We start from the raw sequence: 14,265 nt of genomic DNA, 5'->3' as shown, positions 1-14,265 counted from the left end.
GAAAGGACACTCTGTTAAAAGGGAAAATTATTTCATGTGAGAGGTCTGTCAGGAAATGCTGTTCCTAAAATGCATAGGCATATACACATACACACACACACAAGAAAACTGTTATAAAATTTAAATCACATGGGGGGGGGGGGAAACTACTCAAGAGAGGAACTCACAGTGGGAGTGCTTTGATATTTACCTGTGAAAAGAATTTGGCATGTCCAGTACTTAACTCTATTGTCTTAAGTAGCCCTGGAGCAAAACACATTAAGGATGATTTCGCTCAATGGTTCCAAGTTTTACATAAGGAAATTTGTATAGGTTTCACGCTCTCCAAACCTTCTCTCTCCCCCCTCCTTTCTCTCGCTCTCTCTCTCTTTTTTTTTTTAGAGCTGATCTAGCCTCTGTGCATGTGCAGAGTTCATGTCTCAGCAAACCTTTTATACCATTGAAAATGTTGCATCCTTTGGCTCAATTAGAATAAGGAAGGGAAAGGTAAGGAGTAGATTTTTAAAAATAGGGTTAGATTTTAAAACAACAAAAAAGAGAAACTCAGCAATTTAAGTATTCACCAAAGCTAGCAATTTCAGCCCCAGCAACAGGAGTGCTTCCTTTATGTACAGGAAAGGACTATCATTATTGGTCATTTTATCTGGTCATTCGCGGAACAATCAACCGCTCTCTTATTTATGAGTAAAATGGCCAGAGAGTTAGAATTCATATGATTTTTTTTTTGTTTTTTTTGTGTTTGTTTTTTTTAACATTCTCAGCCTTACCATCTGCAGACAAATTTTACTGCCCTTTATTTACAGGATGGATGGTCAAGGCTAATTCTACTTGATTATATGAATTTTTATGTGCTTAAACTTTTAATGGACTTTTAAGTTTGATTTTTTTTTAAATAATAGACAAAATGATGAACACTGTAATCACTTAAATGCTTGATATTACCAGTTGGGCTTCACCTCTCACCTTTTAAAACTAAAGAGCATAGCTAGGTTGAATTTCAACTCCATCACGTCACCAGAATTTAAGAAGTACCCTCCAATGCTTGCAGACACATGTCCTTCCACACAGCCACAAATCGGGAGAGTTGAAAGGGGACCCTGGGGTCATCTAGTCCAACCCTCCAAAATATAGGGTTCACAGCAAGATTTTGCAGCAAGATTTGTACTACCAAAGAGGCATACACATTTAAGTACAGATTTACAGCTGGGAAAGGAAACATCTATGCTCCTATCATGTACTAAGGAAGAGGAAAATAAAAGTACATAACTTTACACAGAACCCTTTTTGCAGATCTTGAGATAGTTTGAGTGAGTTTGAAATGATATTTAAGGAAGATTGAAGTGAACAGTTTTCGTAAGATAGGGAGAGGATCTCTTATAAAGCACAGTTAAAGCAGCCTTAGATTTGATTTTTTTTTAAGGGAATACACGAGTGTTGCCCCCCTCCCCTCTTTGCAGTTTCCTTTAAAGGAAGCTTACTCGGGAGTAAATTTACCTGGCACAGAAGTAAGAAGGGGGAAAACAACTGAAAGAGGCAGAGTGAAACAAGGGGGAGGGGGGGCATTTTCTAACAAAAGAGGCCATGAAGTCTTATAGAGACTGATATCAGGAGCCTTACAATAACTCTTCTGTCCAACCAAATCAAAGTTAAAACTGGATTCAAATATTTTTCTTTGAATGAACACCATACTTTTATAGGCATATGCTTAATGAAGTACATACACTGCATTTTAGCTTGAGAGAGCAGTTGGCTCAACTAGGCTTTTGCAGCAGAAACATTAGGTTATCAGCACCTTCCAAAATAAGACTGTAGACTCACAATCTCAAAAGTTGGGGCAAAGCAAGAGGTGGGGTAAACATTTGCACACTTCATTCTCAATTTTTGTCTTATTTAGGACTGCTAAGATCCAGCATGGCTTCCTTAGATTTAAATTTTGAAGCAAGCTTGCAGTTTAAACTATGCACACTTAAGAAAGGCAGTCTGCCAGAGACAGAAGGAACAGACAACACACATAACAGACAACATGTAAACATACATCTTCTCATATATCTTCCTGCTTGGCAGGGGGTTGGACTCGATGGCCCTTGTGGTCTCTTCCAACTCTATGATTCTATGATTCTATGATTCTATGATTCTATGTATTAACAGACAACACACATAACAGACAACATGTAAACATATATATTCTCATCCTTTAGTTGGTTATTGCAAGGAGATGGGCCACTACCTTTGGCTTCATTAAGTGAAATTAGTAGGAAGGTCCCACATGGTTTTATGAGCCTCCTTGCCTCTTCAAACACACCACCAGGTAATCAGACTGGTAGGGCTCACAACGCTTGGTTGACTGGGTACCCCTTTATAGATGCATGCGTTGCTGTTGTTGCTTTTTTTGCTTTTTTCTTTTTTTTGGGGGGGGGTGTCTGGGATAGAGAAGGGGAAAAAGAGGGGTTGATTAGGATTGGTATGTCTAGGGGTTTGGTATGCTTAGTACAGGGACGTATAGTAAAGAGGAGAAGGGGCTTCTAGTTGCCTGGCAACTTCCTTAGTGGGTTTTAGAGAGCTCTAGCTATCCGGTTCCTTGCGTTCCATTTCCTATTTCCTTATTTCCTTATTTCCTGTAACCTGGGGTCTCTTTCCACTCTGCCGGTCCTGCCCAATTCCTCATGGGCTATCCCTCCTGGCAACCTCCTACCTATCGTCACATCTCAGGAAAAGGGGCCCTACTGGACGCCCGCGCCATGCAGTGCCAGATCGGGTGGTCCCTGGATAGAATTTCGGGTCGAAAATCCCCCTTGCTTTCGGAAGCGAGCTTACAGTACACGTGGTATGTAGCTCGACCAGTGCGGCTGGGATTGGGATAGAAAGCAAGACCACTTCCTGCCCCCTAGAAAGGACGCTCGGGAAGATCGGAAAGAGAGCTCCAACCCCTTGCTTTCAACTGGGATGCCCGTTGCAGAGAGTCGGCTATCTTTCAAGTCGGGTCTCTCCGTCTTACTTTCGGGCTCCCAATTGGTGCGGCTGGCTGGAGATTTTAAGGAAAAGGGATAGAGCTCAGAACCCCCCTTTCGGGTTGAGCAGCGGTCCACGGTCTCTCTCACTAACCGGACCAAGAGAAAGGCAAGAAGGAGCGATAGAGAGGAGGGCAGAGAATTCAGTTGCCAGGAGACTTCCACCCCCTTCCCACCAGTGCACTGGATTTTCCTTTTTCCTTATACTCACGCGTCTTCTATGATGATCCCGGGATCGATGAATAAGCCGGCTGGATCCCTCTTTTGCTCCCCGGCTGAACTCCTAGGGCTTTCGATTACCGCCCAGAAGATGGCTGGGGGTCCAAAAGGATCTTCCCAGGCAAAATGGCCTGGAGCCGGCTGAAGATTTCGGGGCCCCCAGTCAGCAGCTCGGGAGAACCGCAAGCCCCACGTTGGGCAGCCAACTGTTACGGCTAAAATCTGGGTGCGGGGTTACTCTGCCACCCAGCTCATCGGACTAAGTCCGTGGGTCCCTGCGGAAGAAAATGAGCTCAGCCGGACACAGGAGCAACTGCAGAAGGTCCAAGTTTATTGCGCAACAGGTTCAAGGCGAGATTGAACAGCGAGAAAGGGGGTGACATGAACTTTTGAAATTTCCCTCCATGTCCCAGAATACAGTGCAAAATACCTCCCAGTTACATCACGAATACATTAAGGAAAGGTTGGGTTACACAGATTACATCATGAATACATTAAGGAGAGGTTGGGTTACACTGGATTAACATATGGAGGAGGGAGGGGGGAATATGCAGAGCTGGAGATATGCGCAGATAAGCACATCCTGAGAAGACAATGGTCCATGTACACATAGTCTGTCACCTGGCATTGCCCGAGGAAAGGTTTGGCAGAGTGATTTTGACAGGATTACTTGAGAGATTATGGAGGACAGGGGAGGGGTGATGGAGTCCTAGAGAAATTGAGCAAATATATTGTAGTGAAGAAGACATGCCCCCCCCCTTCCGTAACACTTATTATTCTCAGACATGAAAAAACCACCACTCAGATGTAAGCCCTATTGAACTACCAGGAATGAGGACTGCAGCTTCTTCTCCCCATTCCCAGTTTTGTAAAATATGTTTATTGTTATTTTCACACAGAAAGAGAAATACTGTAGTCTGAAAAGCTGCATAGCACACCACCTCACCTCCAAGAAGAAGGAGAACTAAAAGCACTGCGGATGCCTCAAAGAGAAAACAGAAACTCAAAGCCTTTCCTAAAGCTAGACAGACACACAGTTGTACCTTGGTTGTCGAACGCCTTGGTACTCAGACGTTTAGGCTCCTGAATACCGCAAACCCGGAAGTGAGTGTTCTGGTTTGCGAACGTTTTTTGGAAGCCAAATGTCCAACAGGGCTTCTGCGGCTTTGATTGAGTGCAGGAAGCTCCTCCAGTTTTTGAACCATTCCGGGAGTCAAATGGACTCCCGGAACGGATTAAGTTCGACAACCAAGGTACGACTGTATAAACTCATCAGCTCCCCTCTTGTCCACACCAGTCTAGTCATCTGAGTAGTTTTTCATCTTTTGTTTTGTATGGGGCTCTTCTTGGTTGCCCTTCAGTGCCTCTCTACCATCTGTTGAAACGTCTGTTGTCAGCTTTGCCTTTGAGCCAGTGCCACCGACTGGGCTCAACCTCTTCAGCCCCGACTGGGCCAGGTGAGCTGGGATAGCACTTCCAGAGAGCTTCCACGCAGGAATCAGGTCTAAGTGCTGTGGACTCACAACTCAGAGCTGTGAGCACCAAACTCACTTCCAAAAGTCAGCGGAGCACAGCAGAGCATGAACCACTCGAACGACAGCTTCGGAGAATAACTTCTTTTATTCTCTACAGCTACTGTAAAACTAACTAACAGACTAACAGGAGACGCTGGACTGCGTGAGTGTTACAGCTGCTTGAGCAGCGACCTTATCTATACACAGATAACACTCAGACTCCCTCTTTGAAGTCAGGCTGGAGCAGAATAAGTAATGAGCAAAATCCCCACCTCCTCTCTAAAACACTGTCAGGAGATTCTTGCAATGGGAAGGGGTGAAATATCCTCATCTGTTTGTTGTTCCTGCTGTCTTAACCATCCCCTTTTATGAAGCCTACAGGCTAAGACATGCAATGAAGTGCCGCATAGTATGGTGACGTACAAATCTAATCAAATTAGCCATGCAATTGTTTTTTAACAGGCGAAATCCACGTCGGAGGGCAAGAGCATTTTTACCTGGAAACAGACAGCGTGTTTGTCGTTCCAAGAAAAGAGGATAAGGAAATGGATATATATACGTCTACCCAATATGGTTCGAAAGTCCAGGTGAGGCAACTCAAGTCTTTGACTGCTAGCGTGGGGAAACTCCACAACTATTTCAGCAGTACACATGAGATGGACCCCACTGGCACAAAAGAGTCTTAAACTGGATGTAATCAGTTGTTGATGTTTGTAATTAAAAACAACAGCATTTGTATTGATACAAAAGTTAGGTGCCACCCTCACTCTGCAAGATTCTGAGGATTCCGGGCACTCGCCCAGGGTCATTGTTCCTTTGGTAGCTGTCATCTTTTATTTCTACACACAAAAATACATATACACACATATACACACATGCTGAATTTCTGTCTTTCATCATGTGTATCCATTCTCCATAGACATGCTGCTGTTGTTTGACAGCACAGTGGTATCTCGTGTTAAGAACTTAATTCGTTCTGGAGGTCGATTCTTAACCTGAAACTGTTCTTAACCTGAAGCACCACTTTAGCTAATGGGGCCTCCTGCTGCCGCCACACTGCTGGAGCACGATTTCTGTTCTTATCCTGAAGCAAAGTTCTTAACCTGAAGCACTATTTCTGGGTTAGTGGAGTCTGTAACCTGAAGCGTATGTAACCTGAGGTACCACTGTACAGTGGTACCTCAGGATGTGAAAAGGGTCTGTTCCAGAGCCCCGTTCGCATCCTGAACAGAATGTAAGACGCGACTGCGCATCTGCACGTGCGCGGGTCGTGTTTTGCCGCTTCCACACATGCGTGTGACATCATTTTGATTGCGCATGCACGAGCAGTGAAACCCGGAAGTAACGCGCTCCGTTACTTCCAGGTCGCCGCGTAGCGCAACCCGAAAATACTTATCCTGAAGCGTATTTTTCCCAAGGTATGACTGTAGTGGTTCTTTTTCTCCTAATTTGTTGTAGCAGAATCTGTCTCCTGCACAAAGCCATCTCAATGATTCCCTACCAGCCAGACTTTTTTGGGGGGAGGCATGTTTTATCCAGAATATACTGGAAATTGTGCAGTGTTTTCAGTTAAAAGATTGGGCTGACAAAAGGTAGGTAAAGGGACCCCTGACCGTTAGGTCCAGTCGCAGACGACTCTGGGGTTGCGGCGCTCATCTCGCTTTATTGGCCGAGGGAGCCGGCGTACAGTTTCTGGGTCATGTAGCCAGCATGACTAAGCCACTTCTGGCAAACCAGAGCAGCACATGGAAACACCATTTACCTTCCAGCTGGAGCGGTAACCTTTTATCTACTTGCACTTCGTGCTTTTGAACTGCTAGGTTGGCAGGAACAGGGTTCAAGCAACGGGAGCTCACCCCGTCGCAGGGATTCGAACCGCCGACCTTCTGATCGGCAAGCCCTAGGCTCTGTGGTATGTACAGGAAATGCAAGGAGATGAAATTAAATACAGTGGTACCTCGGGTTACATACGCTTCAGGTTACATACGCTTCAGGTTGCAGACTCCGCTAACCCAGAAATAGTACCTTGGGTTAAGAACTTTGCTTCAGGATGAGAACAGAAATTGTGCGGTGGCGGCAGCAGGAGGCCCCATTAGCTAAAATGGTGCTTCAGGTTAAGAACAGTTTCAGGTTAAGAACAGAACTCCGGAATGAATTAAGTTCGTAACCAGAGGTACCACTGTATGTACATCTGGAGTAAACATGCTATTAATGATCTAGGGAAATACTAGGCTTTTTTACAACCTGAAAATGCTTTTATTTTGTTTATTTTGCAGCAAACAGTGGCTTCAGCATTAAATGTTCAAGCCAATAGGATCATGACCCACACAAGGCGAGTTGGCGGAGCTTTTGGGGGAAAGAGTACAAAACCTTCATTTTTTGCTGCAGCTGCAGCAGTTGCTGCACACAAGTAAGTGTTGCAGTTGTCTGTGATTTTACTGAAAGCAACTAAAACGACAAGTGCCTTTATATACGAAATCTCTTACAATAGAATTTTATAGACATTCTGTGCTTTCCAAAAGGAAAGGCAATGCCCACAAAGCTTATGACAGGGCGTGCATGTTTTATAACTCAAAAGCACCCAGTCAGCATCTACTTATTGTTTGCCTCCAGGGGTCAGTATTTTGCAGGAGAGATTCAAGGACATACTAGAAATTAAAGGTAAAGGTAAAGGGACCCCTGACCATTAGGTCCAGTCGCGGACGACTCTGGGGTTGCAGCGCTCATCTTGCTTTATTGGCCGAGGGATCCGGCGTACATGTGGCCAACACGACTAAGCCGCTTCTGGCGAACCAGAGCAGCACATGGAAACACCATTTACCTTCCTGCCAGAGTGGTACCTATTTATCTACTTGCACTTTGACGTGCTTTTGAACTGCTAGGTTGGCAGGAGCTGGGACAGAGGAACATGAGCTCACCCCATTGCAGGGTTTCGAACCGCCGATCTTCTGATTGGCAAGTCCTAGACTCTGTGGTTTAGACCACAGCGCCACCCACGTGGTACATACTAGAAATTAGGTTTGTACAATAAAAGCAGATTAAAGCACCCTGTTGCCCTGGTGCAACTTATGCACTGAAAAGTGTAGAATGAATGGATGCTTAACAGGAAGATGAATAAACACCGAGCAAGCAAATCAGCATGAGTGCTTATTGTCATATAACCTCACTGTAAACAGATCAAAATGCTAAATAAGAGCAGACAAACAGGATGTCTGTGGAGCTATTGGTTCTGCTAACAGCTTACCTTTAAGGTAGCCTAAGTCTTTGTTGTTTGGCTTAGAACTGGCCGCCCGGTCCGTTTTATCATGGAGCGAGATGATGACATGATAATACCTGGAGGTCGACATCCTCTTTGGGGGCAATATAAAGTAAGTAATACTTATTTTTACAAGCTTCAGTGACTTGCAAAACTTCCCCATGCTTTGAACTAGATTTTGCACGTCCACTGGGCTAAGTCCTTGAGGCAGGGGTCTGCAACCCGCGGCTCTGGAGCCGCATGTGGCTCTTTTACATCTTTGCTGCGGCTCCGGGGTGGATACTAGCGAGGGGAGGAGGCGCATTGTGCGCCCCGACACTCCCCACTGTGGTGGGCGCTGTACTGGCTGTGACGTCGCATGGGGGCGGTGCGTGCGTTAGTCACGCACTATCCCGACGTCACCTTCCCGCCCGCTGTCAGATCGTGGCTCCAGAGATATATTTGTTTTAAATGTCACAATGGTTTTGCGGCTCCCAGTTGTTGTTTTTTCTTCGGAAACGGGTCCAAGTGGCTCTTTTTGTCTTAAAGGTTGCAGACCCCTGCCTTGAGGTATCTCTCCCTACTTTTCCCCAAGAGGATTATTTTGACCCAAAAGTATTCATTTATTTATTAAAACACTTTTGGCTTTCCCTTCATTGCAAAATGAGTAACTGTAATATCAATCCTAGACAAGGCACTAATACCTTGCAGAAGTCGGGGGTGCATGGTATGGTCAAAAGGGAAATATGTGTGTTGGGCTGTACAGGATAGGTGGCAGGCATCAAGCATCTTTTTAGATTTATCCTTTCCAAGGAAACCTAGTAAGTTAAAAGAGACACCAGTGGTTTCCAAGATAAATTCACACAGTTCAGAGAATGAAGCATGAGTCTGATGTGTCTTAACTACTGCAATACGCTATTGAATTTTTAGGTGGGATTCACGAATGATGGCAAAATCAAAGCTGTTGATCTTTTGTTCTACGTAAATGGCGGGTGTACACCTGATGAATCAGAACTGGTAAGTTTTTCCATGGCAGCCCGTTGAATTCGCAAGTGGAAAATGGAATGAGAAAGGGATACTTCACGCATGACGGGATTTCAGAGTTTGGATCTCATTTCTGACATGAAGTTACTAGGCAGCCTTAAGCAAGACTTTCTCTCGCAGTCACAGCCCTCATTATCAATACAGTCATACCTTGGGTTAAATATGCTTCAGGATGAAGATTTTCAGGTTGCGCTCTGCAGCAACCCGGAAGGAGTGCATTACTTCCGGGTTTTGCCGCTCGCGCATGTGCAGGGAGGCGGCATATAGCTTCCGGGTCATGTGACCAGCATGACTAAGCCGCTTCTGGCAAACCAGAGCAGCACACGGAAACACCGTTTACCTTCCCGCTGGAGCGGTACCTATTTATCTACTTGCACTTTGAGGTGCTTTTGAACTGCTAGGTGGGCAGGAGTAGGGACCGAACAACGGGAGCTCACCCCGTCGCGGTGATTCGAACCACCGACCTTTTGATTGGCAAGTCCTAGGCTCTGTGGTTTATCCCACAAGTGCCACCCGCGTCCCTTGATTTAGGTGGTGTACTAGGTTCCAAAAAACAGCAATGTTTGAAGCCAGCTTGGGTAGCTTTTTCCTAGTAGCTGGAGAGAATGTCTCCTCACAGAATGAAGTGCCATCTACAGGTGTTTTGAATGTGACGCCCATAATCAGAGTGTCTCTGCAAATGTAGTAAACAGGATCCGGATACTTTGGAGCATATTTCATTTTCTTGTGATTTTGATATTTATGCCAGAAGACAATTACTAGAGGCCTTACAACTCAATAGGCTGAATTCTATGATACCAACGATTCAGGACCTGCTTTCAGACAGGAATGATCAAATTACTTTAATAGTGGCTGAATTTTTGAGTGCTGTCCATGTAGAAAGACTGGGCCATTATAAAGAGATTTAGTGGTTCTTAATTGATCGGTGATGTGGTAGTGTTGTATTGTATTATTTATGCAAATTGATTTTCTCTGGAGTTAAAGATCTGACTGGGGCAAACCTTGTTATGCTGAGGTCGTATTTTGCACAATTTGTATGCGGTGTCTGTTTGATAATGTGTGGTTTGCTATGCCTAATAAAGGATATTTGTAAGATATATCTATAGATAGATGATAGATAGATAAATAGATAGATGATAGCTAGATAGATAGATAGATAGATAGATAGATAGATAGATAGATAGATTTCCTAAGTACAAAGTCAAGTAACCCTGATTACAAGACTTATAGCCTGGTCTCATGCATATTTACTGAGAAGTAAATTCCAGTTTTGATGCTGGTGCCCACTTGTGGAATGCCCTCCTCAGAGAGTCTTGCCTGCTGCCCATTTTGTTGTCTTTTCAATGTCAGATACAGAGCATTTGTTTATGCATTTTGAGCCAATAGCTTTATAACAAAATCCAGAGAAGTGCAAAATCCAAAGGATAATTATGTTGTACTCTGTGGCCAGGAATTGCAAATTAGGTCAGTTTGCCTAAAATATGGACCAAACAAAATTCTCCTCCATCCCTTCCTGGGGCTCTCCAGCTGTTGCTGGATTACAACTCCCCATCTTCCCTGGCCATTGATTTGCATAGCTGTCAAGTGTCCCTTATTTGAAGGGACAGTCCCTTATTCCAGCGCCATGTCCCGCTGCTGTCCCTTAATGATGGATGTCCCTTAAATGTCCCTTAAATGATGTCCCTTAAATTTCAAAGGAAGCAGCTCCTCTCCCTCCCTCCCTGCCAGCCAGGGAGGAGGGAGGCTCCAACTGTGTTGCTTGGCTGTGTTGCTCACCCAATAAGAAGTCTAAGAATGACTGGGGGGTGCAGCTTGCATGCCTTGTGTGTGGCTAGCTAATGCAAGCTGAGGGGTTTTTTGAATGCTGGACGCCATTTTGTTGCACGTGCTGCTGCAAACTTTGCAGTGCAAAGCCAGGCCAGGGAGCCATCTTAAGTTGAGGCTGCATAGGCCTTGTGGTGCATGTGATTCAGATTCTATTCAGTTGAACCTCTGGTTACAAAGTTGGTTGGACAGTGTTCTCAAAGCTACCAGCATGAGTTTGACCAGACTGCAGGAGGACAGGAAGACTGGAGTGCCTGGAACAGGTGAGGCTGCAGGTCCCTTATTTTGGCTGCTGGTCCCTTATTTTCAAGGCTGCTGGTCCCTTATTTTCAAATCTGTAAGTTGACAGCTATGTTGATTTGTCCTTTGTCCATCCAGGGACAACATATGGGCAGCCACATGTTCCCCACCCTGCCTTAGAGTCAATAGAACCAGTTAGACCATGGGATAGTTCAGGCGTTCATCTCCAGGGGCTTGTCCACACTGACCCAAATACAGTAGATGTGAGGGTGAGTCTTTAGTCTTGGAGCTTGTGTTCACACTGGAATGAAAAATGTGAATTTGCACCTGCCTGTTTTGCCTACATTAATAAAGGGATGGCCACATGATGTCCTCCCCATCCCAGTGTTCTACTAAACTTTCCTTCTTTAAATGTGGGTTTATTCAATCCTTGGAAGGTTGGGAAATGGCCAGGATTGGGGGGGTGGGGACACATTTAAAGTAGGGAAACAATACTGGGATGCAGAGGATGTTTATGTGGACACCGATACATTAATGGCATGTGTACATTTTACTCCAGTGTAGACAAGCCCTTGGATTGCTCTGTGGATAAAGAAATATGGAACCCGACTGTACATGCATCCAGGCGTACGCACAATTCAGTTATTTGCCACATTCAACTCCATAAGACGCAGTACTCGTGATTAACAGGTTTGTTATCTATCCCCATGCATTAGGTAATAGACTACGTTGTGCTAAAGAGTTGCAACGCATATGATATCCCCAACTTCCGAAGCCGTGGATGGGCCTGTAAGACTAACTTGCCGTCGAACACCGCCTTTCGAGGATTTGGATTCCCACAGGCAGCCCTTACTGCAGAAACGTGGGTGGCAGCTGTGGCAGATCACCTTGGCTTGCCACATGACCAGGTAAATGAACGAACGATCAGAGGAAGTGCTGAGCAAGGAGCTCTGTACTGTGATTTGGGTACAATACCACGTTATCACGGCAAATCCATGTTCCCAACCCTGCATTTGCAAAAAAATAATAATTGTGAGTCTCCACTTGCAGGAGAGGATTGGCAGAAAGGAGGGGGGCTTAACCCTTACTGTGCCAGCAGATTCCTCCCTCTAAATGCCCCTTAAGGCCACCACCACCACAGCTTCTTTTCAGTTGGCTTATGAAATGTCAAAAAATTAACAAGCGTCTAAATTTTAGACCCCCTTTGAGGCTGTACCAAGCCAGCCGGATCTTCTGCCTCCTCCCCCTACCCCCTGCCACCGCCTCCAAGTGTCTCTGGCCATAACCCCCAAACTCCTGACAAATATCAGCCAAGAATGAAAATAAGCTTCAGGTCACACCTGATTCAGTATTTGGATCGTTACTGTTCCTTCTTTGGGCATAAATTTATTCTAATCAGGGACTTTCCCAGACTGTTCCTATTTTGTGGGTGGGATTCAGTCACATACTGGCAAATTCAGGTTATGTGATTAAAGTAGATTTGTGAAGAAAACAAAACAAAAGCTACTCAACATGGGCATAGCCAGGGGTTTTGTTAGGGGAGGAGGCACAACCTGTTAGCTAACTATTTTTATTTATTATTTATTTTTTAATTTTATTTATTTATTGATTTAGGGGAGGCAGCTGCCCCCCCCCCCCGCTACGCCCATGCTTCCCCCCAAAATTGACTTTTACTGGATGGGAAATTGCCGTGGAAACAATTGCTTGATGCGATGTCATATAACTTCCCTGCAAGCAAATCAGAACGAATGCTCAATAATCAGCCAACATCATATAACCTTGCTGAAAACTTTGTGCAAACAAATCATGGTGAATGCTCAGTAAGCAAGTCATCTGCAAGTTACCTGGGATGTTTATTAGAAGAAACTAAAATTGTCCATGGTTAAAGATTATACAAACACTCCCTCATGTGGTAAAACTATGGTTTGCAGGCTTTCAAGTCCTACATAATCCGTATCAGAATTAAACCATCCCCTCCCCCTGAAACACTCCAGACTTCCTTTACTGAAGTCAACTATTTACTTGAATCTAATGTGCACCTTTTTTGGCCAAATTACATTGTGAAAATCAAGGTGTGCATTAGATTCAATGGCACATTTACAGTAGCCAGCAAATAGGTTTTTTGGTTTCAAGGTTCTGAAAACTGAGGTGCTCATTAGATTTGATGGTGCATTAAAGGTAAAGGTAAAGGGACCCCTGACCATTAGGTCCAGTCATGACCGACTCTGGGGTTGCGGCGCTCATCTCGCTTTATTGGCCGAGGGAGTCGGTGTACAGCTTCCGGGTCATGTGGCAAGCATGACTAAGCCGCTTCTGGTGAACCAGAGCAGCGCACGGAAACGCCGTTTACCTTCCTGCCGGAGTGGTACCTATTTATCTACTTGCACTTTGACATCCTTTCGAACTGCTAAGCTGGCAGGAGCAGGGACCGAGCAACGGGAGCTCACGCCGTCACGGGGATTCGAACCGCCGACCTTCTGATCGGCAAGTCCTAGGCTCTGTGGTTTAACCCACAGTGCCATCCACGTCCCTGATGGTGCATTAGACTCGAGTAAATGCGGTAACTTTCTCAGGACTGTGGTAGTTTGGACACAATTCACTTTGGGGAACAAAGGGATGGCAAAGACCATTACGGAAGCAGCAAATATTGTTCTACTCCTTCTGTAACACAATACTCTTCATAGCTACTTAAAGTACAGACTTGTGAGGCAATGCTGGTAGATTTCACCCCAAATTATCCTACTTCTGCTAACTTTGAGAGCAATCCTTCCTTGATTTTGGAGTACTCACTTGCCTTTTGGGGGCACATGTTACGTGCTGAAAGGTTCTGAAATTGCCAGTGTGAAATATACTCAGAGTCGAGAGTGGATTTCATGCTCTTTATTCAGCTCATAGTGGTGAGGAGGAATGGAAGTTCCCCCACAATATCTGCTTTATATACATTATTTACACAATGGGCTGCACGTGATTGGCTAATTCCGGAATTCTCCTGTAGGCCAATCAGGTTGTGGATTCACTTCCATCTGGAGCTGGATTGGGTGGCTCCTGCAGACCAATCATACTGCTGCATTGTTCTAGGACCAATCAGACTGTTGCATTTTGGATCCTATTGTTCTAGGACCAATCAGACTGCTGCATTTTGGATCCAATTCAACTCAGTACATAACACAGTGACATCTTG

General features: G+C 44.9%; 1 protein-coding gene across 1 annotated transcript in view; it reads left to right on the top strand.

Moving 5' to 3' along the window:
- The window catches only part of LOC309525028 (aldehyde oxidase 4-like), an 83,573-nt gene that overhangs the window by 43,795 nt on the left and 25,513 nt on the right, over positions 1 to 14,265 (top strand). Inside the window, exons 21-25 of the mRNA XM_082210367.1 lie at positions 5,204 to 5,328; positions 7,018 to 7,151; positions 8,022 to 8,109; positions 8,907 to 8,993; positions 11,801 to 11,992. Coding sequence (XP_082066493.1) covers positions 5,204 to 5,328; positions 7,018 to 7,151; positions 8,022 to 8,109; positions 8,907 to 8,993; positions 11,801 to 11,992 — 626 coding nt within the window. The remainder of the gene's footprint in view (positions 1 to 5,203; positions 5,329 to 7,017; positions 7,152 to 8,021; positions 8,110 to 8,906; positions 8,994 to 11,800; positions 11,993 to 14,265) is intronic.

This window comes from Podarcis vaucheri (genome assembly GCF_965113315.1).
Source record: "Podarcis vaucheri genome assembly, chromosome: 1".
Classification (NCBI taxonomy): domain Eukaryota; kingdom Metazoa; phylum Chordata; class Lepidosauria; order Squamata; family Lacertidae; genus Podarcis; species Podarcis vaucheri.
Note: the sequence above shows the minus strand (reverse complement) of the source record. Positions and strands in the feature narration are given on the sequence as shown.